The following is a 27,723-nucleotide window of genomic DNA, read 5'->3' as shown; positions in this document are numbered from 1 at the left end:
ATCTGCAGAAGTAACTGAAGTTCTCAAACTCTTCCCACTCCCAAGACCTAACTTCAGTTTAATCCCTTGGACAGCAAGAGATCATGTCCATAACAGAGGAGATTATACAACCTTGCTCCCTACTGACACCACTCCTCCTCCTGACTTTGTAAGCCGGTACAAAGCATCAGTAAAACAGATCCTTGAATATTTAGATTTCCAAGCCTGAAAGCTAACCTCAAGCTATTATAGCTATTCCTCCTGCTGGTAATTCTAGCCAAGAATTAAGGACAAATAAAATGCAGGCCAGCAGTTCCTGAAGACACCTGAACTCCTTTTAATTCTTCAGTTTACAGAAAAGTGAAATAGCTTGCCTTTTACGGTTTTTCCAAAATGAAAACACAAATCTTTACCTTAATCACGCAGTTCCTATGCCGACATATCTTTCAATGTCTTTTTTTAAATAAGGATTTTTGTTAGTCTAGTGTAGTGACTTTTGCATGTAACTGCTGTGCTTTTCACTGAATTGTAAATATTTTTGTCATTGTCTTTATGGGTCATGGTGTTAACTACAAGTTCTGGTTAGACAGCAGGAATGTATTCGTTGTCTTCATTTAAGAAGAAGAATTTGCAAGAGTAAAAACACACCCTCAATGAACCTCAAGGAGGGCTCACAGCATTAATGTGCAGAGGCTAAGGACACACTGTGGAACACCCCAAAAAAAAAGGGAAAACAGCTCCCTGGGGCAGTGCAGCCAAGGACAGAGCTCAGCACCTGCTCTGCTCCTGCAGCACACACCGAACCACATTTCAATCTCACTTACTTTGTTTTTCTGGTTTTCTTTTTATTGCAAAGAGGAAGTAACATTCCTGCTTCCTCACATGAACTGGGGAGGGCTGATGATTGACGGAGAGAGAAGAGTCTTGCTGCAAAGCTTTACAGGTCAGGTTCCTCTTTGCTTCCTAGACATAAACTGTGGGAACAGAACAGGTTTCTCACAGCTCTTCCTTCTAAAATCACAATTCCTAGCTAACATCTTTTAACAGCTTGCCTGAAGCAGGCTTTTGGTTATCTAATGATACAGCAGTCCAACTACAGGAACTTGCTTAAGTTCACTTGGCTGAAGTCTGGTAGGGAATAATTCACGTATGTGAGCTAAAAAACAGAGGAAAAAACCAACCAACCAACGGAAAAAAAACCAACAAAGGGTTTGCATTTGTCATAGTTTTAACATTTACCTTCCTTGTCACAATTAGCAGTTCAAAGTAGGAATGCTGGAAAACAGCCTTTTCCTCCAATCTTGAAATGGTTTGGGTGAGAAGGGTCCTTTAAATGTCACCCAGTCCAACCTCCCTGCAATGAATAGAGACATCTTCAACCAGACCAGGTTGCTCAGAGCCCCATCCAACCTGACCTTGAATTTTCCCAAGTACCTTGTAAGAACAAGAATGATTGAAAGTATTAAGGAAATAACTCAAACAACCTTAAATTCTCATTCTACCCCCAAAGGTACAACACAGCACCCATTTTAAGAGCAGCTGTTGAGCCAGCAGCAAAACCAAGGTTCTGACCTGCTAACTGAAGAGATAAAGCACCTGCTATCAGCTTCAGGCTATAAACTAACCCTTCAGAGTTAATGCAACCTCACTGTTGCCACTGGGCAAAATTCAAGCCAGGCAGCAGCCACACATAACCTTCCCTCTGCAGAGAGATCAAAGTGCAAAACTAAGCAAACAATCCTTTTAGAATCAAGGGAAGCCTGTACCCTGTGTGGGGAAAGGAGAAAAAGAAGCATAAATATAAATCATGTTTTTCTTCCTTTCAGGAAAAATGTTTCAAAAAAACCAAAACAAAACAAAAAATCAACAACAAACAATTCCGTTTTGGAGCTGAAGCCTTACAAAACTAATGTGAAAAAGCTTAAATGAACCCTACCACAGCACTGTAGTTCACAGGGACTCCCACTATCTTCTGCTTCAGCATGAACTTAGATCCTCATGAGCTCCAGGGGGGAGAGCCTCAAAATCCTGCTCCAGATCAAGATCTGCTTATCTTTAGAACAGGTGTGTCATTCCTATCAGTCCATCCAGACAGAATGAAAGGTAAATAACTGGAAATCTATTCATTCCATGTATTACAACCACTCAGGCAGCATGGATGATACAAAGATCTCATCAACATTCATGTTTTAATAAATGAAGAAGAGCAAGGGCAGACTTTGGTGAAGACATATTCCCACCCCAAAACAACACTATCAGCTTTCATGCTGTTTTACCTGATTCTACAGTCAGTTACATGTTAATAAGGGGGAAAAAACATACTGACTACTTAAATAGTTGGTCAGAATGAAAGCAGAAGACACACCAGCCTTCACTCCTGAGTAAGGAGATTTCACTTCCCGAAATGTGCTCCCGAAATGTGTAACAGCTACCTCAAATAAGCAACCACTTCTCCCAAAGAAATAGAAGAAATTCTGCTTTATAGGCCATTAACATAATTTCAGTCCTCTGCAGCGAATTCAGTCTCTAGTACAAAATTTAGCCAGAGCCACATCATGTCAAGAAGAGGAACAATGTGTTATGTTGCAAAAATTTATCACAACCAAAAGTGGTTCACATAAAACTTTGGTGACTGAACTCCATTTGAAAGCATATATCAGATCCATAGTCAGATGGAAGAAGTTTAAAATCAACATATTGTTAGGCTCCTGTCAACTTTTCCAGAAAGAAAACTGGAGTCATTTTACAGCAACAAATGTGCTCTGGCCCAAGGACACCAGATATAGATACATAGACAAATGCATGTGCCTGCACACACAACCAAAACGAATCATTTCATCCTTAAAAACTGGATTCAGGCACTGTATGAGGCAAATTGTACACAAAAAAAAGGAAAAGAGAATTGCGTTTTTCTTCACTGTTGAGCCTATTAGCAGTGCCACATGCCTTTATGAAAGAGCTAGTCATTTTACAGAAGAGGGAAAAAAATCCACCTCACAGAGAACACCAAAAATTTTCTTATTCCTGTCTTTCTTTACCCTGAAATTTTGGTGCATGTGGGCCCCATTTAGCTGTAATCCACCCTTGGCCATGAGCACCATCAACGTGCATGATGAATACCACCAGAATAAAGGAAATGAGATGCACAGAAATAAACTGCAATAATACGAAGTCTGAGACATCATCCCACAGGAAGGAAATTCCAGGTTCTGACAGACAGCACCCCACATCACCTCAGTCCTCTCTTGACCCTGTAGCCCAGATGGTGCTCCAGGGAGCCTTCTGGGACGAGAGATGGCAGCTGTGCTGGGCAACGTTCTGCACACCATGTGCATCACAGACCTGTTTTTAGAGAATCCTGACTCAGTGCACGAAGAGTTTCAGTCCCAGGGGACTCAGATAAATAACTGCAGGTGTGTGATAATTTACATAAGAGATCAAAAAAGCCCTTCAGTCTCTGATTCAGCACAAATCCCTGTTTTGCTCTCCTCAGGAAGGGCCCTGCCAAACCTCCCAGGGACTGACCCCTCTCCAGCTGCATTCAATCACCTGGGGTCTCTTCCTCAGGAATCTGATGGGCAGTGACCAGGCAGCTTTCTGAAAAGATGATGTGTTCCACTTAACAGGAAATGCAAAAGAGAAAGAAGAAAAAGCGGCTGGAACAGCAGCCTTTGTCCCATAGGTCTGCCACCCTCAGCCCACGTGAATTTCCAAGACAGTTCTTGACAGTGACAAGCTGCCTGGGGATTGTAGAGTCTCCATCCCTAGAGACGTTAAAAACCTGAACTGAAACAGTACTAGGCAGCCTTCACCAGGGCTGGCTTTGAGCAGGAACAAGCCAGCCTTTGGAGGTGCCTTCCAGCACTAACCATCCTAGGAGATCCATGCATAGTTCAGCTGGAGAAGCACTGGGGAAGGGGAGAAGGCTTTGTCCCTGTAATATGAAGATGACAGCAGGAATTGGGGAGGCTTCCCCCTGGATCAGACCTAACTGATCCCTACTTCCAGATTCACCAGAAATAAGGAGCTGAAATAGCTGGTGTGCCAAGTACAAGTGAAATTGCCCCCTCCCCCCCTTTTTTTTTAGGGGCAAATTAACAGGAGCACTTAACAGCCAACATAGATTCCAGCTGGTCCTTGGATACCTTCCCACAGCTGCCTCCCACCTTCCCCATACCTAAAGATGGTTCAGAAGGCAGCCCAGAGCACAACCTGGGCAGCCTGGACCGGATGAGGAATCCCAACCCTGCGGGAAAGACACGTCAGGGATGAAGTGGGATCCTGCCCTGGGCAGGAGTGAACCAGATGACTCCTTGAGGTCTTTTTATCCCTACTTTGTACACATTAAAAAAGACAAAACACCCTGAAAACTAGATCTCCCTGACCTTTGAAAACATCCAAAGGCTTATCATAAACAACAGCCTCTGCTTTTGAACTCTGTCCCACTGTTTCTTTGGGGCAACACATTATTTTATTGGATTCCAGTCTCTAAACCCACCACCTGCACTACTGATGCCTTATGTTTTAACTTTTCTATTTTTCAAGTCCTGCACTGCCTAGTGTGTAACTCTGAAGTTTCTTGTAGCCTGCTAGCTGCTGTTCTCTCATGCTGGTTGGACATAACAAAGCCTCTCTAGGTTTACTCTCCAAGGACACCTTATTGCCCCAGGCCCCAAAATATGTAAACTAAGGCCGCTGAAGAGGAGGGCAAACTTGGGGTAGTTACATCATTAACTGAAGTTATAATTGGAGAATTAACCCTGATGTGCAAATGGACCAAACTTACAAAAGTGTGAAGACCCAGCGTCCATCTTGGATGTAGCCTTTTGACTGCCTGAAGTGTACCTTTGAAGGTCCTTCAAATAAATACCTCCTTTTATTCTCTTTTTTTTGTCTAGCCTCTGTTTTTAGGTGGTCACTTCAGGCATCACTACAAGGCACCAGGCAGCCTATGACACAAGGGACAGACACACAGATAACAGGGTAGACCCCTGTCTCAAAAGGTGGGTGCCAAAAGACAACAGCCAAAATAAATGGTTGTATTTTCAGAGATACATAGTATGCAGGATTCAGATATTAAAAAATAATTAAACAAACACAGTGTACTATGCTCACTAGTGTCACAGAACTCCTACACATTTCAAGATACCAGTTTTACGGTATTATCCCTGTACCTCTGGAGGGTTATTTATTCATTTTATGGTGATGCTGAATTGATTTTTGCCTTTCTTCTTTTATCCCAATATCCACACTGCTGTCTAGTAGAGCCTAACATAAAGTATAGGACAAGGTGCTCTTTAATGACATCAAAAAAGCATCAGAATCTGGCAATTTGTGACCACAGCAGGGAAAAATAAAGAAACTCCTGCTACCCTGCACATTGCCATCACACAGCTCATGCCTCTTTTATGGCTTCTCTGCAGAACTGCACAGTTTTTAGCTGAAGAGTGGTTTATGTCTTGCCATGCAGACCTCAGCAAGGCACAGCAGTAATTTTCGACTTCCCTTCAAATGTCTCTACTGAACAATTTCATTATGTCATTTGCTTCAGTTTGCCAAGACTGAGATAGGGGAGAGAAACCCAAAGGACAAAAAAAAAAAAAAAAAAAAAGTGGATATTATGGATATTGGGATGGGAACAGTTCTTTAGCCTTCTCTGGTTTTCCATTTTTATGTAATTTTACTACACCTTGGTGTAAAAATGACCTCAGCAAGGAAGCATTCATAACTGACATTTCTTGATTCCTCTATCTCCAGTCTTGATAAATTCAAGAATCTCATGTAGGTTACTTTACCCTTCTACCCCAACTTCCCCAGCTAGAAATTGGAAGTATTTACTCCTCTTCTTTCTTTTGATGCAGTCATCTAAATGCAAGTTCTCTGGCAAAAAGACTGTCTGCAACATCTTGCACAACAGGAACGTCACCTTAATTGCAATTTCAGAGCTGTGTAAATCCCATCTCACTCTTGACCCCACTTAGTCTATGACTGTTATTAAAACTACATATTAAATAAATTTAAAATATCTACAAATACAAACAGGAAAATAAATCCCACTAAAATTTAAATGACAAGCCAAGGGAAAAGTCAGTTAATTTCTAAAACCTGTGTTTTAATATTGCCACGTGGAAGTCACAGCACAGGTGAGCACACCTGAAATGGATGCAAAACACCAGTGGACAGAAGCAGGAGAGACGGAGCCGGCAGACTGGAACTTCAGCATTCCTAAGTGATTAATAGTGACCATGAAGATTAAAGTGACCTCATTGCTCAAATGGAGACAAGGACAGAAAACACAGGGTGTTTGAAAGCCAACACTTCCCTGTGTGTAGTAACAGCCATTAAAGTTTTAAATGATCCCTGCGTCTCATTGGAGTTTGCCCTCTATGTGGAATTTTTCACATTTGAAAACTAAACCATTAAAGAATAAGAAAATGTTCAGATATCATCAGCTAGTTCCAGACTAATAATATATAATTATGAAACATAATTATTATACTGATCTCATCAGCTTCTATTTTCAGCTACAACCAGTTCTTTTAAGTTGAAACCATTCCCTCACTGGAACTGTGTTACAGTATATCCACTCATCTCTCAGCTGGGATTTATTCCAGCTTTCCACCTGTCTCACTATCGTTCACATTATCATTTCTGAAATATAAGTATACATAAATACTCTGATCCCCAAAGCAGGCACAGATTTTCAAGCACAAAAGGACCTAATTATTGCTCCCAAGCACCAACTCATTTATGCAGGCATTCAGTCCCCAGGTTACTAAGAGATGAAAGAGCAGATGGCCCACTAGGATGAAGCAGAAGATGAAATTACAGGCAACTTTCTTTGCTATACCATCACTTAATCTGAGACTAAGGAAAGTGTAAGGCAATGTGACAAACTGAATACACACACTTTTAGGCTGTCTACTGCAGCCAAGATGAACCTGCCTGACAAGCAAACACTCTGTACCAGTAATCGACCAATCTCAAATAAACAGTCAGCATTGATAAAGCTCAAAATAAAACACCACAACCTCAGCCTGCTAAAAAAAGAGGGTTGGGGCACGCTGACTGCGTAACTTCTGGCTCATTTTTGTCCAAGATAAAAGATCGCTTTCCCTCCCTTTGCAGTTCTCCAAGCCCAGCACAAACAATGCCGTACACCTTCCCTGCAAGTTTCCCAGCTGGGCTGGAAGCACAGGGAGCCCTGGGAGAAACTCAGCCCCACCAAGGCCAGCCACACAAGCAGCATGTCAGAAGAACCCTCTGTGGCTCTAAGAAAGCTGGACTTGGGTCCAACAGCTAGGTTTTTTCTTTAGGCTCTCTCCTGCTGTGGGCCCCATACCATTTTCCACAGCACTGGGTATTTGGGCGCTCGGAGGAGATGGCTGTGACCCTTCCTCCTCCACGAAGGGACGACTGTTCCATCCAGCATTGCTCCTCCATGGTGACAGGAGACCCAGCTCGGGTTCTGTGGCTAAAGCAGGGAGACTGCCATTCCCACTGGGATGGCCGGGTCCAAAGGCTCCCAGATCGCCTACAGCCAAGTCTGTCCCGGGAATCTCAGCAGGGCCACGACAGAAACCTGAGCTGTCCCACAGAAATTCCCACCATGAAGTCATCAGCACAATCCTGGGGTGACCTGGCCTGCTCTCCCAGGCAAGGACAGCTGGGGTTAACACAGGCCAGGGACCGGCCCAGGAGGCAGTTCCGATGCAAATTCCCCATTCTCAGGGAGGAAAGTAAGAAGGAAAGGGAGGGTTTAACTGCAAGGCCACGGTTCCTTTGCCAGCTGGCCCCAGACCAAATGGCCTGCTCAGCTCATTAGTAGCCAGCAAGTCCTTCCGAAGCTGCTCACAACCACCTTCAGAATTAAGTCATAATTAAGACCGAAGGGAACACAAGGCTGTTCAGTGCACATCTTTTGCTCAGTATCAGGATAACAAAGTTTGAGATTAATTGATACAGACTACACAAAGGAAATTCAGTGCCTGCTTCAAACTCATTTATCTCTTAACCCATCTTTACCGTCACTCATAAAGCTTCCCCCCTAGAAATCCATCAGAGGAATCCCCTGCTGAATTTCAGCCCTCCAGCTATGCAGAGAGAGCATATGGGAGCTTGAGAGATGATATATGTCTTCAGTTTTCATTCTCAAGATCTATGGTTGGGCATTTTAAAATGCTGACTTACTCAAGAAAATGCTGAAGTAAAATATAAATGGCAATGGAGGAATGCAAGTCCTTGACAAACACCACTCCCCTGCCCTCCTCCCCAAGCTATCCCAGTAACACAGGGACACAGGTAAACCTTGGAATTCATCTGTTGAAAGGACTCTGTCTGAAACACAAGATGCTTCCAGAAATTGACTGAATGGTTTCACTTGTTCTCAAGAGACTTGATAGATATCGTATGTGAGCTTGCTCTGAGTGGGTACTTTGTGTCCTGAAACACTCCCAGCACTGGAAAAGCTCAAGTCTTATTGGGAAGCAGAACTAAACCTCTTCAAGGAACCACTGCCACCCCACAGGTACCTCTCACTCTGTGGCAACTCAGAGCATCCTCAGAACTTCTCTTCCAGTGGCTGTGACATTTTAGTCATTCTCATTTTATAAATCCTGACATTTTCATCAGCACATTTTCCAGTTTAGGCATGCCTTGTGTCTGTGTGCAATCCTCTTAAAAAGGGAGTGATCTCTTATAGAAACCTTAGCATATTTTAAGTTATGTTAAAGGAAGTCCCCACAAATACTTTCACACAATATTGCAGAGGCCAGTAATGTACTGAAAAAGTTGTAGAGCCAACCAATTATCTGCAGGACTTAAACCACCTCCCCCCCCCCCCCCACCAACTTATTTTGCACTTGTACAGCAAGAGACATTTCAGGCTGCACTCTGCTTTGGTGATCAGGAATGCACTTACAACTCCCGCAAGTTTTTATAAACACCGAGCTTAGCTGAATCAGAGGCCATGTGGGGTCTGATAATATCTGTTTTTATACACATCTACTATGAGGAAATCTCAGCTGGCAAAACTCCTACTGATACAAATGAATGAGGAGTCACAGATCTACATACAGAGGAATGTGGACTTACCCACTGCCACACACCAGCTTGTGATTCCACATTACACTTGTGTGGCACCCCAAATTTGGCCTGATAGCACAACCTACTTTGTACACCTGCAACACGAAAGGAAGGAAAAAAAAAAAAGGCAAAGAAGATCCATGCACTGCTTATACCAGGCACTGATGTTCTGCAGAGCCCTGTACTTGCAGACAAATTACAGCCATGTTCCTGAAGCACATACAGAAACATCTGTTTAATGACACTTCAGTGATGTGACTGGAGACAAGGTCCTCCCTATGCCCGTTCAAAGTAAAACTAAACTGTATTGACTTTTTAAGTTAACCGGAATCTCACCACGGACTTCAGCAAACTTTTGATCAGGCCCTACAGCACCATTTCTTATTTTACACCACCACCACAATTTAAAAGAAAATCTGTTTGGGGTCCTTGCAAGCAATTCTGTTCCTCCCAACACTTATGTCAGGTTGAAAGATTACTTTTTTTCTTTGTCCCCTTGCAAAGGCAGATTGACCAGTTCCCAAATTGCTCTAATTCCTCCATCCATCCCGACCCCCGTTTGGCCGCCACAGCTGCCCCCATGCTGCGATCTCTGAATACATCTTTGAATCCATCTTCCAGCCTCCAGCCTGGCAACAATGCTCCTTTCAACGCCCACCAGCACCTACCCAGCCCGCCCGCTCTCCAGCCCCGGCACATCCCGACCAGCTCCCACAAAGCCCGGGATTTACCAGCCGGGAGCCGGCCCCACGCTCCCAGCCGGAGTTCTCCGTGCCAGTGGATTTGGACACATGCTCCGGCGGTGAATGTTCCCAGGCTCCAGGCCAGCTCTGCTGGGATAACTCATCTCCCTGAGGCTCCCGGCAGAGCCGCCGCGCTCCCGACATGCGGGGGGACCCCGGAACGGGGGGCGAGCTCTTCCCGGCCACCACAGTCCAGCCCCGGCTCCTCGGGTGGGCGCTGCCGCTGCCCCTCCGCACTCCCGGGGCGGAGTGCCCCGGTCCCAGCTCCTCGGGTGGGAGCTGCCGCTGCCCCTCCGCGCTCCCCGGGCGGAGTGCCGCGGTCCTGGCTGCCTGCAGAGCCCCCTCTCCCCGCCCCGCCCCCGGCCCTTACCAGAGCGCGATGCGGCTCTTAGGGTAGCTGAGCCTCTCGATGCAGCCCAGGACGTACGGCAGCGTGTGCGCGGCGTTGCGGGCGAGGATGGCGAGCAGCACGGTGGGCTGCAGCAGCGCCGACTCGGGCAGCGCGGGCGGCTCGGGGCCCGGCGGTTCGGGCGGCTCGGGGGGCTCGGGGGCGGCCCCGCAGCCGCGCAGCAGCGGCAGCAGCAGCAGCAGCAGCACCAGCGGCGCGCTCGCAGCCATGATGGGCGCGGGGCGGCCCCGGAGCCGCCGGCAGTCCGGGCTCCGGCCCGGGGGACGCGGGAGGAGGAGGGACAGGGAAGAGGCGGGAGGAGGAGGGAGGAGGGGAAGGAGGAGCGGAGCAGGGCCGCCGCCCGCCCGCCGAGCCCCGCTCGGGGAGCAGTCCTCCCGGCACTGCCCCGACCCCAGGGGCGGTTCCCCAGGCCCCCGGGAGGCTGCGGTCAGCGCAGCTGCTCAGCACCCGCAGTAAAAGCTGCAAACCCCACGGTTTTCCACCCGAGTTTTGGGCTTTAACGAGGCTTTGGGAGTGTTGCTGCTAACGCTAAGACGTCCCTTAGTTTCGATGCTTACGAACCGCCACAGTTGCCCCCATGCTGCCATTTCTGAATACGTCTTTGAATCCATCGCCCTCATCTTTCTCATACAGGTAGGGAATTAAAGTAACTTTGAGCTTTTATATTAGAAAGCTTTTGGCAAACATCCGCGGGATGTCCGCACGAAGCAGCCGCACACCCCACACCCATCCCTCGCTGCAGGAGGGATGCACTGTCCCAGCTGGAACAAAGCTGAAAGATTAATATCGTAGAGTCATAGAAAGGCTTGGGTGGGAAGGGACCTTAAGAATAATCTCATTCCAACCCCCTGCCGTGGGCAGGGACACCTTCCACTGTCCCAGGTTGCTCCAAGCCCCGTCCAACCTGGCTGTGGACACTGCCAGGGATGGAGCAGCCACAGCTTCTCTGGGCACCCTGTGCCAGGGCCTCCCCACCCTCATGGGGAAGAAATTCTTCCTGATATCTGATCGAAATGTACTCTCTGTCAGTTTAAAGATGTTCCCCTTGTCTTATCACTATCTGCCCATTTAAAAAGTCACTCTCTCTCTTTTTTATAAGCCCCTCTCAAGTACTGGAAGGGGCTCTAAGGTCTCCCTGGAGCCTTCTCCTCTCCTGGCTGAACAACCCCAGCTTTCTCAGCACCTCTTGTTGGAAGACGGGGAATACAGGGAAGATTTTCCCTGTACTTCATTGACTCACCCACCACGGAAATGTTCCCATGAATAGACCGATGGCAATTTAGCATAAAAATACATAAAACATGTTCCAGCAATTAAAATTATTGGGTTACGATCTTAAAAGGGGCATAGTACACAGCTCTCCTAGAAGTTAATAGGATTTAGGCAGGCTAAACCCTTTTAAAGATGAAATCTCTAATTAACTGTAAGGGCCCCCTCACAGCGTATTTGGGTTTTACTGTGGGTAGGAAGTTTTTCCAAGGTGGACAGACCCACTTAGAGCAGGTGCTACTGTTGGCTATGTGCTTGCAACACTTAAAAAGGAGGAAACCTTTAGCAAGCAAACAATTGTTTAATTATCCATAACCTCATTGTGAATTGCTTGCATCCAGGTAGTATATATATATAAATATATACACACACACACATAGAGAGAGAGTTAATGTTTGTTCTTCTTTAGTTAAAGAACTTAATTTGTCACCCACACCAAATTACATTGTTTCAGTTTCCCAATCAGATGACTTCCCAAAAACTATCACAAAAAGGATCATCCTAGGAAACTTCGATAAAGAATCTCCAGGGGTCATAGAATCATCTGTACTAAAATTTGAGAAACTCTCTCAATTTGTATGCATCTTCCTGAACAATTAGTGCAAATGTGTTCCTCCTGTTTGCCCTTCACGATGCCTTTATAATTGTCCTTCTAGATACATTAATGAGGCTTTTCTTTCATGGTTAGTTTGCCACATGTTGCTTTTATGCTTGGATTCATTAACCAAATAGAAGGAGCAGCTTTGCAGGCTGTGCGAGGTGATTAGAGTTTCGCAGGAGCCAGCCCAATCCACACGCACGGAATTCCGCTGCCACCCACAGGACCGCTCACATTTGGAGGGTTGGGACTAATGCTGCCGAATTATATTTGGTGTGGGGCTGGAAGCCGGCTTTTTGCATCCACTGGACACTCAAGCTGGGTCACAGTCCTTCTGATTTTACGATATTTCAGCAGAAATACGCCCCTCCTGTGCCTGCCTTTGCCAGAACTCCGAGTGTGTTTTTAGCCTGTGCAGCTCTTGATGTCCTCAGTGAAATCTGAACTACCTTCAGCTCTTTTCAGACTCCTCCCTTCTTTTTATTTTGTGAGCAGCGTCAGAGCCATAATGGTTTGCTGGGGGCAAATACAATGCCTCCAGCAGCATCCCAAAGCCAGTAATTTGTTCTCCAAAGTGACGTTCCCTCGCTCACACAACTCCCTGTGCTGGCTGGCTGCTGTGGAACACAAAGAAGGGAGAGCAGCAGATGCCTGCAACATGAGATGTTCTTCTACACAGAAGAGAAAGGAGTCAGTGCAGCTTAATCTCTCACTCCCAGTTACACACAGGGTGGGGCAAAGTTTGGAGAGCTCGGGTGAACAGTTACCCTGACAATTCGTGTCATTCCAATACCTATCAATGTGTGTGACTTTATGTGCACGTCCAAAGAAAGCTATATGCATTTTGACTTCTTTATTAGTGGCCAAAAGTATATCCTGTGGGGTTTTTTTAAGCCCAGACTCCATCCTGCTGTGACAGGACAATGAGCCACTCTGTGGTGAAATATTTTAGCTTTGAGGAAGAAATGGCTTTTTGCAGATGTTAAGTCCCACAGAAAACAATTTAAGTCATTTGTTTCAGCCTCCTCTACATATCTACACCAAACAAGAAGATTCCAGCTGCGACAACTGTCTCTGGCAGAGGGATAATCCCTCGGTTTGTCAGGTGACAAATTCTCTCTGAGGCAGATTTCTTCTAAATTAGACTTGTTTCCCACATTGTAGAAAACAGGTTACATCCTGCTGATGTAAATTGTCTCATCTATAGATTGATGTGGATCCATCTCCTTTCACTTGCTTCTTCACCTCTAAGAACTCAAATCCATCCAATTATTTCCCAACAGTTGAGTGAACCACTGTTGACTGTTGCCAACTCTTCCATGGAAGTCTTGGAGACTTGATTTTTTTATCCCATCTAGCTATCTAGCTATCTGTTCTGTGCCCAGGGAATTGAAGTGCTGGCTAACACTATGCTTTTTAAGCAGCCAGCTACCTCAAAATTCCTTGAATTAGACTGGCCCAAATACGACTTCCTGTGGCTACAAACCACATATGGGTTACATACATATAGACCAATTTGCATTGATGCTTTATTATAGAATAGCCAGTGTTTGAAATGTATCAGAAGAGACACTGAGACAGATGCAGCTGGTAAGCCAGACCTGGGACATTTGGCATTAGGTAAAGCATATTCTCATTAGAAGTCAGAGAGATTTCTAGTGAAACAGTCCAAAGTGCTTTTAATAGCAATACCTTGAATTCATGTCCCTAACATGCAATCTATAAAAGCTCTGGACACTGCAGATTGATAACGTATTCGTTGCTTTGGAGCCTTTAGAAGAAGGGACCGTGAAAGGAATACACATATATTTCATTTAAAGGGTTTAAAAGCCTTTGGCCATGGCTGGGGAGGGGGGGTAGGAACGGAGCGGAGGCGGAACGGTCGGGGCGGCGCGGCAGTTTCCGGGAAGCGCTGGGGTGCGCGGCGTCGCCCGGAGTGAAGCCGCGTTGCACACAGGCGGGAGGGCATGGAGCCGGCGGCCGGGCCGGGCCGGGGGAACATTTACCCGGCCCCGGGGGGCGAGCGGGGCACCGACCCGGGCCAGGGCTCCTCCGCGGCCGGGCGGGCCCCGGGGGCACAGGACAGCTGGTCGGGGGCGGCTGGCGGCAACTGGATCACGACTCACCCCACGGTAGGCCGGGCCAGGGGTCTCTTGGTCTCTCGGGGGTCCCGCTCTCCCTCCAGGACCCCGCAGGATTCCCCCCTCGCGGCTCTTGAGGTGCACGTGGGGTCCCCCCAGGAGGGTTCTGGGGGAAGATGCCAATATAATCTATTATATTGGGTGTATCGAGCGGGACTCCGGCCCGTGGGGTAGTTGGGGAATGCCACTGCTGGCAGGGATGGAGGTTATAAATGATGGAATCCCGGCTGGGAAATGTAAATGCTTTAAACTTCGACTCCATCTTAATTTTTACCACACTGAAAACATGGAGGTGTTTAATTTGGCCATCGTCTTATATTCTTGTGCTGCAGCAAAAATAGGTAAAATTATTTACCCCAAAATAGGTAAAATTCCACAAAGCTAGAGCTGTTCCAGAAATAGTTGTGATTCCTCTTGTATTTGTTTGTTTTCCTTGCTTTTTTAAAGTGCTAAAATATGGGAAATGCGGAAAAAAGAGCTTTTGAGATACTGTCAGAAAACAAGTCCTGCTTTTTGATTGCCTTAAAGCTGGTGTGAGATTCCAGTGTCTCTGCTGGCTGTAGAGATGGTGTGTGCATTCTTAGTATAACCTGTGCTTTCCTTCACTGACGTTCCTCTTTGGGTCTCAGTTCACAGAAATGATGTCACTTGATGTATCTGACAGCACTCAAGTCTATGCTGCCTTTCTGGTGTACCTGGACCTCTTAGAAGGTAAATCAAGGAAGCGACTGTGTCCCAACAAATGTTTTTGCCCTTAGGACCTGTTAAATTAATTGTTTGCACTGGGACAGGACCTTTCCTACAAAGTCCTTGGTGCCCATTTTGAGACTTTTTGTGCTGAAAGTTTCTATCCTCTACCTCCCTGGAGCCTGTGCAAAGATGAGGACCCATTTCATCCAGCAGTTCCAGGTGCAGGTGTTCCAGAGCAAAGGCAGTCAGCATGGAAAAAAGAGCAAAAGAGGAGTAGGGGAAGGAAAAGGAATGTAGGAAGGTAAAGTGACAAGTTCAGTGATTGAGCTTGTGATAATCTTCACTTGTAGATTAATGTGAAGTTACTCACATAACAGTGTTTCACCAAAGTCACCATTTAGCAAATGGCTGCTGTGTGCTGGCCTGTTTTCTGGAAAGGGGGGTGATTCCTCTAGCAAAGAAGATAATTTTCAAGTGTGGTAGCAGTAATTCATAACCATTGTAGTAATATAATATAACAATATAGTAATTTATAACAAACCGTAGGTGGTGTGCTTAGGGCCATGGCTTGGTGGAGGACCTGGCAGTGTCAGGTCAGTGGTGGGACTCAATGATCTTAGAGGGCTTTTCCAGCCAAAACGATCCTGTGAAATCTAGTGTAGTCTTCTGGTGTCTGCTCACAGTGAGGCAGAGTTATGTGATATATAAACTTCTGCCTGGATTCTTCTAGGTTGGCTTTATTGAAAAGGGACGGTGAGTAGGCAGCCAGCCAGCCTAAGAAAAATATTTCAGGTTTCCTTGGAGCCTGGTGCTTCTCAAGGTCAGGGAAGAGAGGGATTTTACAGTCCAGAAATTACTGTATCTGTTGCTGTTACACCTCTGAAGAAAATTCCTTAATAGTCTTTAAAAGAAGATTTCTCTAGTTCTGTGGCAAAAACTTCAGCAGGAGGTTAGAACTTTGTGTTATCATTAACCATGCTTTTAGCACCTGTTCTTCACAGTTCAGGGTGCTGATGAAGTCCATGTTTGGGTTACAGTGCTACAGATGACTAAAGCTGCATGGTTTTGTCTTCTTTTTGCCTTTCGAAGAGGAGCTTTGTCAGACAGATCCCTGCTTACCATCTATCAGTGCAGCTCTGGAGCAAGCAGTCTGGTCCTGCTCTGTGGGTTTCTTTAGCAGGATTGCTTCTCAGGAGGGGAATTTCACAGATGAGTGGAGTTTTCCTGTGGGGAGGGAAAACAAAACCTTAGATGTTAACTTAAATACTGCATTTGTTATTTGACTGATTAAAACTTCTGTTTTGTGTTCTGCCCCTCTTATCCCCGACGAACGTTTCTAGGGAGGAACTGGCATGAGGTGCAGCCCGTGGGAGTGGTAGAGCTGCAGCTGGTGTGTTTGCATGCCCGTGCCAGGGAGCAGGAGGGGCTCCAGGTGATGGTGCCGGTGCCTGCACACATCCTGATCAGCCACGAGAGGTGAGGGTGTGCTCACTGCTTGTCTCGGGTTTCCACTGACAGAAAACGGAGCACAGATACATTTTACAGGCTGGTGATGGCTTGGTCAAGAGGGAAAGGAGGAAATAGAGGAACATCGGAGGAAAGCAGAGTTATTTTGGGTGCTGCAGACATACACGCAGCTTGGAACATTAAGGAAATCTCAACTTTGCATCAGTCTCTGTCTCTCCCTGTCTGGAAGTGGTTCTCGGGGGTCAGCTTCCCGCAGCAACCGATGCCCACTGATAAACACTTCCTGTTGTCTGGAGTTGTGTATGTGCTAGGAGAAAACAGTGGACACCAAAGTATGTGTTTGAGAGACAAGGTTAGACACAGCTTATGTTTTGAACATTCTTGTGCTGATTTTGTAGTCTGGGAAATGTAGCAATGCTTCGTTGCTGGACTTGAAAGGACCTAAGAGGAAAGAAATCTTCTCAGAGCTGCCTAAGAATCAGCTTTTTTTATTGTCAAATTTGTGGATAAGCCTTGTGTGGTTTGGTTTGCTTTTGCTTTGAAACTATAATTTGGCTACTTTGAACAGGAAACTCCTTTTACTTTAGATGTAGAGTCTCACATGCCTGTGATTTTCAACTTAATTTCCTCACACATACAAGAGCAATTCTTCAAGCAGAAGACAGCACAGCCATGAATTTGTTACATTACAGATATTTGCGGCCTAGAAAATTTCCACTACAGTAGTTTTACAGTCTATTTTAACTGGCCTCTAGAGCGGCCTCAGACACACAGTATGATTTACTCTCTGATAAAGACTGCCTTCTCTGACTGGTATTTGCCATGATGACTCTGAAGACCTGGACTATTTCAGCTGCATCATATGGTTGTACATTTTTCAGTTTCTTCTGTTCCCACTCCTGCTAGGAGCTGCCCCAGAGCTGACTTTACAAATCTTACTGGTTTTTGCTGCTTCCTCTTGCTCTGTGGGCAGCAGCCTGACACAGTGGTAGGTAGCTAGTTAATTGCACTTATTAGATGTGCGTGTGCACTTTAGGAGTGATGTTTTTGCATTTTATTTTGGGTTTTAGAAGTGACAAATCAATGTCTTCCTGACAGACTTTTATCATCATTTTGCTGTTTGTTGGGTGAGGGGGAAGAAAATTATTTACTAGGTATTGATGTGGTTTAGTACTGTTTTTGTGCTGAAAAAAGTATTATATTTGCAAGTGTTGGTCAACCACTCTTGTGGGCTTGGTGCTGCAGAGAAATGTGATGTGATCTCCACAGCAAGCGGGAGGGGGGTGTGTGTGTGTGTGTGTGTGTGTGAAAGGGACACGCTGCAACTCTCAGCTTTTAGGATTTTAGGTGGTAATAAGAAGGCAGCCAGTGAGGATGTGGGATCTTTGAGGAATTCCACCTACGTGCTGAGCTGTTGTGCTTGGTTAATTTAGTGTATTTCCACCTGGGCTGAAAACTTGGATTCCTGGCATTAGGTCAAGGCCAGGAGTATGTTCTGATTGACTTTTGATGACAGATATTCCACTGCATGCATGTCCTATCTTTTACTGTGTCATTGGAGCTTTTCATGGGGAGCCTCTGCACTTGTTTGTTCTGTGGTGATGCTGTTTGCTCTGCCTCTGGCACTGGAGTGTCTGGAATCCAGTACTGGAAGGATGTGTGGTGGAGAGGCAAAGAGTGAATGCATCACATTGATTAAAAGTACAGTTTGTGACTAGAGTTTGCTGCAGAGCAACTACATAGGGTGTGCTGTCACTAAAATGAGCTGAATCCCAGGCTGCAGTGCCAGGTCCGCCCATAAAAGCCTGTATGTGCTCAGTATCCATGGATGTTGTCAGGCTGGGAGGTTGTATTTGTGTACAACACTTGTATTTGTGGTGTTGAACGTGCATCTGCATTTTGTTCAAAGCAGCACTTTGGGGTTTTGTGTTACTTGCTAAAAGCAGGGGAGGAGGTATGAGTACAAGTGAATGCAGCTCACTTAGTGTTGAAAATAAGCCCTTGGAGGGATTTGGGAAGGTGAAAATGTTCTGTCTCTATTTCTGGACCTGGAATTGTGCTAACTGCAAAAGAAGCCAGTAACACCAGCAGCACTTCCTTGTTTAACCAGTAAGGCCTGGGTGGGGTTTGGAAGTGACATCTTGAAATCAGACTTCCATCTTCATTCCACTCTGTATTTTTCTTACTGGTGGAAGGAAGAAAGTGATTCATAGAAAGTAATGGATTTTAGTACTATGGATGTGCTAAAAAAGATCTCATATTTGCAAATACTAGTCAGTCACTCTTGTGGGCTTGGTCTTCCAGAGAAATATAGGGATGGTTCTCTTCTTCAAATCCACATCAGCCAAGCTTTGCCTTCCAGGTGTCTCATGAAGTTCCCTACTTGGCTGCCACTGAGAAGTGTGTCCTTAAAAGGCCACAGGAAAGTTGCTGTGGAAATTACCAGCAGGACACCTAGGCAAATGACAAATATGAGTACCCTACAAAAAGTCTATTCAATGTTTTTTAGCCTATTACAAGATTTCATCATGTCCAGTTTGAGCGTGACAATTAACTGCTGAAGGCAAAAGCTGTTCTGCTTCCTAAGCTCACTGTCCGCTTCTGCAGAGCTGGGTGGAAGCTGCTCATCCAACCCTGGCAGGGTAGGGCTGCACAGGAACCCACCGAGCTACAGAATTATGGGCTCTGAAGCAAAGAGTAAATGATCTTACACAGTCTTGAGAAGTGGCTTTGTGCTCTGTGTGTTCTTCAGATGAAGATTGCTGAATCTTCTGTGAGTGAAGCCCTGGGGAGTACAATGCAATTTCTGTCTGTCTTGGCCTGCTCTGATTCACACACAGCTGGCTGAGGCTTGGAGAGCCTCTGAATTCAGCAGGGACTCATGCTTGCAGGAGGAGTTTGTAGGTGCATTGGCTGGGATGTGTTTGCTGCTCACTACAACACCTTAGTGCACACCAGGTACCTTGTCGGTACATTCCAGAAATGTGGCTCCCCAGAGTGGAGGAAGCAGTCAAATCCTGGGAATGCTGCTTCAGAGCTGGCAGAAATGACTTGCATAAACCAAGCTCAGCAAGTTAGGAGAGCTCAGAGTGTTGACAGCTGGATTTTTTAGATAGCCTGGAAAGCCTTGATCCTTCAAGGACCAGGGAGTTAGGTCCCAGATCTAATAGAATTGGGCACTGTCTGTCCTAGACAAATAACCTTGTCTAAGCAAAATGTTTCAGATAAAATGTCAGATTAAATGACACGTCACTGCTCTGTTTGTATTTTGCATGCAAGTGTTGGAAATGAGGGATGAAGTTGCCTGAGGTAATGGAGACCTGCGAAGTTTGGGAAAGGCTTATTCCGTTAAAATGCTAACTTACTTTACAAAAAAGCAATACGTGAATGTTTTGTTTTAAAGCTGATAAGTGTCCTGAGAAGGAAATCTGAGGACTGGAATTTACTGTCTTCAAAGTCTGTAGATGGTGAAATAAATCTTACTATAAACTGAAAAATCCTGTTATTTCAAAGCACTGGAAGTGTGACGTGCGTCTTGCATCCTCTTCACAATTTTGTCAGTAACTCCCTTGCTATAGGCATAATTTACTCATTCAGTAAATTACACATTGAAAATGTAGTTAGTGGCTCCTAAATGCAAGCTCTTTATTAGTATTTTTCATTTAATTAATTTAATATTTTAAATGAGACTGATGCAGCTCCCACAGCAGACTTGGTTATGCAGTACTGTGACTGAGCATCCAGTAGTAAGTGTGTCCTGTAGAACTTTGCTGAACTTCGATACCTCCCTTTTGCATGGTTTGTCTTGTTTTCTTCTTGAACTTCCATGGAAAAAGATATTTATGTTCCTCGGAGTTTCAATTCCTTCTCCTGACCAGTGTGGCACGTGGTGTTTTATTTGCATTTATTTTTTCTTTCCATTACAAAAACTGAGTTTCTTCTAGCATTCCCTGTCCATGTGTTTTGGGAACAAGTCCCAAGGACTAGTGGTGTGCATTTACACGTTCTCCCAGCTCCACGTGCTCCTTCCCACATATTTCAAGGCACTGGGTTAATGCTGCTGCCTGCCCTGCAGCAGGGTCTGGAGCAGCATTCCTGATTGTGAACTGTGCTAAAGTTTGCACTGCTGGCTAAATCCAAGGAACTGTGCTCTCTGGGAGGTTCCTGTGCCATGGTGCTGACCCAGGCTGGGACAATGGCATGCTCCAGTACCCGGGGTAATGATCTCTGAAGTGGCACAGAGACCAACTTGTGTGCACTCTGCAGCCCTGCCTGGCGAGCAGGGGAGGGAGCTGTTCGGGCTGGCCAAGCCTGCAAGGAATTATTCATCCAAGTATAAAGGGCAGATTGAAAGCCTTTGGCTTTTATGGGATGGAAGGCAGTAGTTCCATTTCAGCTCAGTGGAGCTCTATGCAACCTCCATAAAACTGCTCTGAGCTTGCAGAGTGATGCTGCTTCTCATAGGCGCTGCATGGGATGTGTCTCTGAAATGCTCTTTTGTTTATCACAGAACTTGCTGCTTGAATTCTTTCCTATATGATTCTGCCCTTTGTTGGTTTCTGCAGAGTCAATTGAAACCTCAGGGTCACCAGCTGTACACCTGGTTCTTTCTTCCAGAGAAAAGGGCAGTGTTATTTTCTTGGGAGCAGATATTGGTAAACACAGCACAGATTTCTGATGGGTGTTGAGGGCCTACTTAGTGCAAAATTAAGATGGGAGAAGGATGCAACATTCCCCTCTGCTCTCTCGATGGATTTGTATGGATTTTCTTGTTTTGGGATTTATTTTATTTTAAAGATATTAATTGCCACAGTAATAGAGGACCAGGTCAATTCACTGCCATCATTAGGTTTGAATGCAGCAGTAAAGACAGATGCAGGATGACATTGCTAGTGCTGTTCCGTTAGCTGCAGTGCTCCTTGCACAATGTTAAGTAAGCTAAACCTGCTTCTATGACTAATTCTTTGGTAGAAAAAAGCAATCCCTACTGACTCTAGTCTGTAGATAACTAGAAAGCCTTTTCTAAGCTGTTTTTCTAATGCAAAGTGTTTTAGAAATGCCAGCTCTTTGGATTAACAGAGTGTTTGAGGTGAAGTCCTTTGCATCTCCTAGAGCATGAGGTGAATGTGAGTTTGCTTCCTGGGTGGAAAATGAGGGCTTTGTCCTGCTTGCATTTGGCCTGGTGGGAGCAGATCTGGATTTGAGTGAACATGCAGGCACCACCAGGTTTTAGAGCTGGGCTTTCAAATTACACTGGAACCTTTGCACTGCATGATCTCCAACAAAGGAGAATTCTTACAAAAATACTTAGTCTTATTCTACTTGTGTACATTCTATAAAACTTTAGAGTGTTTCTTGTGGTGTCTGTATTCCCCTAACTTCAGTTATTTTTCCTTCACAATGCCTTTGTTCAAGAGGTACCTTTTTTGTGTGGGACGCCTAAAGCTTCTGTGCTGCCTGTTTTAACATTCTCTGGCTTTTCATCCTGTGGAGAGGGAGAGGATTGGAAGGAGTAGTTGCAGGGTATTTTAGCTTTGATTTCTCACTGTGCATGCAGCAGTACATTTGATTGTTCTGTGCACCCTCCTGGGGCTGTGGATTTTTTTTTTTTTACCAGGCAGTCATTGGCATAAATCCCAAGTAGGTGGCATGGGTAGGGTTGTCTGCCTCTGATGTCCATTGCCAGGCTGAGCCTATGGGTGAACATGTGCTCAGGTGATGGAGTGTTTTGTCTGCTGTCCTTGAGGAGGTGACAAAGTGACACAGTGCATTCTTCCAGCACAGGCTTTACTTGAGACTGTAGTGAAGACGTGCTGAGCTTGTACTCAGACCCTGAAGAACAGCAGGAACTATTGCACAGCTGTACCTTTTCTTGTGTCAAGTCTCTCCATTCTGCTGAAAACTGGGTGTGTGTACAGTGGAGTGGGCATGCTGGAATTCCTGTGGAAAAGGAGGAACCAGAGAGAGCCAGTCCATGCTTGGAGCACAGCTGGGGAACCAAGCCCAGAGTGGTCGTGGGCCCCTTGGTGTCAGTGTTCCATCAGTTATCAGTGGTTCCAGAGTGTGTCCTGACACACACCTGTGACCCAGGGGGAAAGGCTGCTCAGGATGCGGGGGAATGAAGGTAGTCAAGGCTGTTGGCATCTGCCAGGCTACTGGATGCACTGAATTCCTCTGTTCCACTGATGTTTGACACTTTCAGAAACATTAAATCCACTTTTTTAAAAGCAAATTCATCTTCTATAGTTGTCATCCTCTGTATGGTGTAGCAGATTGTACTGGTCATTAAGGAGCTTATTGGTAGCCATTAACTGGGTACTTTGAATCAGGGGGGTGATACCTGTTGGGGGGGTGTTACCACATGGACTTCATTTCCATCATTGACTTCAGCTGTTGTGTGGGACGGGCAGGCTTAAGGGCTGTTTCCCTTGAAATAAAGGCTTCTTGCCTTGTTTAGGATGTCAAACGTGCATTCTTTGAATTTGAGAAGGCCAACAACACTTCATGCTTTCTTTATTTTTCTATAGACAGCGTTAGAGGCATTGAAAGGATTACAAAAGCTATATGTTTCCTGCAGTATTTCTTCCTGCTCATGGCAGGCAGCAAGTGCAGTGAAATCAGAGGTTCTGAGGCTCCTTTGCAATGTCTGCTGGTGCAGAGGGATATTGTGAGCAGGCTGGACACAGAGGCTGCTGGGGATGCCTTCAGGGGAGGAGGGCAAGGGATTGGCATCTGACACAGACTTCCTGAATTCCAAAGCTTATCCCTCTAAAAGATAGCCTCTCACCACTTTGCAGATGTGCTGCAGTGCACTGTGGCTCCTGTGGTATGCATGAATGAGAGCCCTTGTCTTGGGGCTGCCTGTGTGGAGGGAAGGGGGAAGAGGAAAAGGGTGCATTTGCAGTTGTCATTCTTCATCTGTGGACAACAGAGTTAGCAGATCATCCTGATGCAATGGCATGTCTTTGTGCTCCTTACATAAATCCTGGAACTCTTGTCTCCTGAAAAGGAAGAAGAAATGCAAAGAAATGTCATTAATCTGTTGTCAGGACCTGGCTGCTTTTGGGATCATGGGGCATCTTTGAAGTCCTAGTTGATAAATGGGGGGAAATAAAGTTTCAGGTGTCTGTGCTTGGCAGTAGAAAACAAGAGTACCAGAAATGCAGATCTAAGGCCTCAGTGTTCCATCCCTGCTCCTAATAGACTATGAGGAAAACCAGTGACAGGTATTAAAGAAAATAGGAAGGAGCTTCTGCCCTGGCTGGCAGGTGAATCCAGGCTTCTGCCTGACTCTAGTCCCAGATAGAGCAATGTCCACACTCAACACAAGTTTGGTTTCTTTGGCTCCCAAAATATCTCTTCTGGGTAGCTGTGCCCTTTAATTTGGCACTTTGTCATTAATTCTATATTGCATTCCTAGGAGAAAGAGAGATTAATGTCCACTGCTTCATGGATTGTTCTTTCCTCGGGGGTCTCTGCCAGCAGTCTGGCCTCACCAACTTAGAGCTTTCTCCAGACACTTGGCTGCTGAGTGTGGTGAGGCCCTGGCACAGGCTGCCCAGAGAAGCTGTGGCTATCCCTGGAAATGTCCAAGGCCAGCTTGGACAGGGCTTGGAGCAACCTGAGATACTGGAAATATCCCTGCCCATGGATGGAACTGGATGAGCTTTAAGGTCCCCGCCAACACTGATCATTTCATGATTCTGCATGTGACAATTGGATTCTTGTTCTCTGCGTGTGTCAGGAAGGACATCTGTAGTCTTTTCCCAAGCTCTTGTTCCCTACCAGGGCTTTGGCAGGACACTGTGGTGCTGGGGGTACCCCTGCAGAGGGGCTGGAAGTGACAGGAGCTGGAGGTGCCAAGCACAGAGTAAGTTACCTGCAGACAGAGCCTGTTGAGGTGGTGATGAGCACAGGAGTAGGTGTCCCATTGCCTGAAGGAGTCTCTTGCAGTGTTTCTCCTCTGCCAGTGGCCAGCACAGTCTCTCTCACCTTATTTGTTGTGTTGTTAGGAAATGTGCTGATGTGGAAGGGCTAGGATGGGGCTTTTCCCAGCCGTGGTATCTCTGTTGCATGAAGTGACGGTTGTGTTGCCTTGCTGTGTGTCTGGGCCAGTGGTGCAGGCAGGAGGAAAGGCCCTCCTGAATTTACCAGGCTAGATTATGCATGGCTCAGAACACAGATGGATCCTTAAGAAGGTCATGGGCTTAACAGCGAGGCTTTCCAGGATGCTGCTCATTCTCTGCTGCATTCCATTTGGCTTTTATTAGAGGATCAAAGGGGTTCTGAGGGAAGATGATGATTGAAGTCTGAAAGCTGCTGCCTTTAGAGAGAGCCCTGTTTTCAGCTGCAGTGCCTGGCCTCAGAGCTGCCTGTGCTCTGCTGGGTGAGCATCTTCATGAGGGTGCATGAAGCCAGGACTGGTTTATCCTGGTGCACAGCTGAACTCCCCCTGGAATGTAACCTGTCCCAGCAATCTCAGAGGAGCCCTCTTGCACCTGACCTGTGGGGGAAGGAGGAAGCTCCCTATGGTAATGTTCTGTGGGAAGTGTTAGTGTTCTGTCCCTGGGCACCGCACTCCTTCAGGACTTGCTCCCCAGTCGGACCAGGAATCCAGGGACTCCAGGGATCAGTGTTGTCCTGAGCTCTGAACGGAAAAGTAACTGGCATGTTACTCTTAAAATAAGCTAAACAGGAAAAATTGCATAACTTTGTCTTGAGCTTTTAAGGAAGACGTTATTTGTGCTGACTGTCCTGAAGAAGAACATTGGTTTTGTGGCTTCTAGTCTAGACAGGGAGGTAGAGAAACCTGGCTTGAGCTCCTGGGCCTTCCACAGTCTGGCAGAGACCTGTGGCACAGGGACTGGAAGACTTACCTCTGTAAATAGAACAAGTCTTAATTATTCAGTTCTCCAATTGAACACCAGGTGTTATTTAATTAGATGTCTTATTTAAGTCTACGGAAAACAGGGCCAGTAGAGATTGCCGTGCTAAGATTGTGGTGGATGAGGGATGGCTGAGGCACATGCACACGAGTACACATAAGCAAAGCTTAGAAGCATGTGTTGAGCCATTTCCAGCAGAGATGTGTATAACTGATTCTGTTATTTTCTTTTGTTGCTTGATTACATGACTTTGGATTTTTATCAGAACAGATATTATGCTCACTTTAGTGAAGACAAGTTTGCAGAGTGAAAACAGGCTGAATAAAAATAGGAATGATGCCATTCTACCTTTGTGCCATTGTAGGTGGTTGTGGACTCCTTTCTAAGTGATTTTTTTTTTCCTCTCCTAGGTTAAGGGAAATACTGAAGAAAGCCTCTCTCCCTCCAGAGGATCCCAACACCCTGCTGTCAGTTACCTTGGCCGTAGTTGAGACAGACTCCACAATAGTCTACTATAAAATGACTGATGGCTTTGTAATGCCAGATCCTCCTGATGATGCTGAAGATGTAGATAATAAACAGTGGAGGAAGAAAAGAAAGAAACTTTTCAAATGATTAGGACAGAGAAAAAAAAATCATTTCTTAGACACCTGTGCTCAAACCCAAACAAATGCAGGAACTGATGCATGTGAATAAGTGGTGTGCTAAAGTCTGTCTTGGCATATCAAGGATGTGTTCAGGGGGAACAGAGGCTTGTGCAGCTGCCCTGTGTTGAAATGCCATTTGAGGTATGAAGAAGGTCATACTTTGAGACAGATCAGTCCTGACTAATAAATACGCTTGGGAAGTGTTTGCAAAGCCTGTGTTTTCTCTCTATCTGGTCAGGTGCATAACAGAATAAACACGTCCTTACCCATACTGTAAATATTGGTTAGAGGTAAGTCTGAAGGGCTTCTGGCAGAACTGAAGGGTTCTGTGGTTTCCAGAGTGTCTTTGTCTTAGCCCTGTCAGAAGCACTCATGCTGCCCCCCAGGTTACATTTCTGAATGTTGGTTTCTTTCCTCTGCTTTTGGAGAAAAGGCTTTTCCACAGAAATACCATATTTTATTTTTTTCCCTGCAGAGGAAAAATGATTATAGCAGCACCAGAGGCAACTAAAACACCAAAGTATGTCACCACCTATGCTGTAAGTGCTCACTAGTTATCTGCTTCAGGCACCAGCTAGGTTTCTAAAGCTGTTGTCATTCCTAGGATTTCTTTTATTATGTCTTTGGACATAGCTTCTGCATATTGAAAGTGATTGCCCAGGAAGTGCTTCAGCTTGGAGTTAAGAGGAAAAAGCCTGACTTGTAGTTTCTTCTGCAGGAATTTTCCATGCCTTTTGCATGGAGATTTTCTCCACGTTAGAGTTCCTTGGCAGTCAAATAACATCCCAGAGCAGCTTCTTGAGCACGGGATTGTCCGTGTGACAGCTGTGTGGCCAAGGATCACACGTTCAGAAGGTGAAGCACAAGAGCTCTTTTTTTGCATGGGTAGAAGAATGGGAGAGAATCCAAGAAACCAAGCTGGAAATGAAAGACCATTTAAGCTTTGCTATCCCTGGGACTAGAGTGGGTGTTTCTATGGCTCTGGAGCTTGATGCTAGTTTGGCCAAATGTGCTGGGAGGCAGAATGATCCCACAGGGAGTCTCACCCACCCTTAGAGGAGGTGTGTCACTGTCACCCGGAGCTCTGCAGGACACCTTTGTTCCATACAGCCAGGGGAGACTCGGCATCTGTGGGCTTCAGTTATGGAGAAAAAGAGTTTTTCTTTGCCCTTCTCAGCATTGCTCCCTTTGTGGAGGAAACCATCATTTTACTTTGGTCTGATGCTGTCCTGCCTTGAAGGGGTCCCTGTCTGCTGACTCCTGCCATGCTGCGTGTGACTTTGATGTTGATATTTCATGGGATCCATGGCTTATTCCATAAGGCAAGTGTTACACCTGGCTAGGCTGCCTACCACCACGTAAATTGTCCTTGTTACAAGCTGGGAAGTACTTTAGCCCCTCAGGAAAAGAGCTGGTGGTTTGTGTGAAGGAGGCTGTAACAGATGCAGCATGTGGCAGATTTGTTATTTAAGTGACACATGCTTAACCCCAAAAGCAAATTCCTTTGCATTTGCTTCAGTTTCTGGGAAATACTGCCAGTTTGCCCTTTGCTGCATGACCGATGCTTGGCTTTACCCTTCATTTTATCATTTTTGTGCACAGAAAGAGGAGCATAACTTGAGCCTCCTTTTCTATACACTGAAAACTGCTGACCCAGGCTTCACAAGTCAAGTTGGAGAAACTGTGTCCGAAGGCTTTGATTTCTGTTTCTTCTTGTGTCCCACTGAGAAATGATTATATGGGCCTTTTTCCAGCCTCCTTAGATTGTGGTGGTTCTTTATTTTGGAGGGGAAAAAAACACAGAAGAACAA

General features: G+C 45.7%; 2 protein-coding genes across 2 annotated transcripts in view; one reads left to right on the top strand and one right to left on the bottom strand.

Moving 5' to 3' along the window:
* Positions 1-10,459, bottom strand: part of COLGALT2 (collagen beta(1-O)galactosyltransferase 2) — a 47,688-nt gene extending 37,229 nt beyond the window's left edge. The window contains exon 1 of the mRNA XM_048312233.1: positions 10,177-10,459. Within this exon, the coding sequence (XP_048168190.1) occupies positions 10,177-10,424 (248 nt within the window). The 5' untranslated portion in view covers positions 10,425-10,459. The remainder of the gene's footprint in view (positions 1-10,176) is intronic.
* Positions 10,460-14,008: 3,549 nt separating this feature from the next.
* On the top strand, positions 14,009-26,123 carry TSEN15 (tRNA splicing endonuclease subunit 15). The gene is made up of 4 exons (XM_048313291.1): positions 14,009-14,214; positions 14,853-14,934; positions 16,254-16,389; positions 25,676-26,123. Exons 1-4 carry the CDS (start codon positions 14,050-14,052, stop codon positions 25,878-25,880), a joined length of 588 nt encoding a protein of 195 aa, XP_048169248.1. The 5' UTR covers positions 14,009-14,049; the 3' UTR covers positions 25,881-26,123.
* Positions 26,124-27,723: the final 1,600 nt, after the last annotated feature.

Source organism: Corvus hawaiiensis, chromosome 9, assembly GCF_020740725.1.
Source record: "Corvus hawaiiensis isolate bCorHaw1 chromosome 9, bCorHaw1.pri.cur, whole genome shotgun sequence".
Lineage (NCBI taxonomy): Eukaryota > Metazoa > Chordata > Aves > Passeriformes > Corvidae > Corvus > Corvus hawaiiensis.
Note: the sequence above shows the minus strand (reverse complement) of the source record. Positions and strands in the feature narration are given on the sequence as shown.

Bases quoted from the DNA above. Each gene is read 5' to 3' on its own strand.
- TSEN15 (XM_048313291.1), top strand. From the start codon at position 14,050: ATGGAGCCGGCGGCCGGGCCGGGCCGGGGGAACATTTACCCGGCCCCG. The intron at 14,935-16,253 runs GTAAATCAAGGA...GAACGTTTCTAG, and splicing joins GTACCTGGACCTCTTAGAAG to GGAGGAACTGGCATGAGGTG. The intron at 16,390-25,675 runs GTGAGGGTGTGC...TTCCTCTCCTAG, and splicing joins ATCCTGATCAGCCACGAGAG to GTTAAGGGAAATACTGAAGA.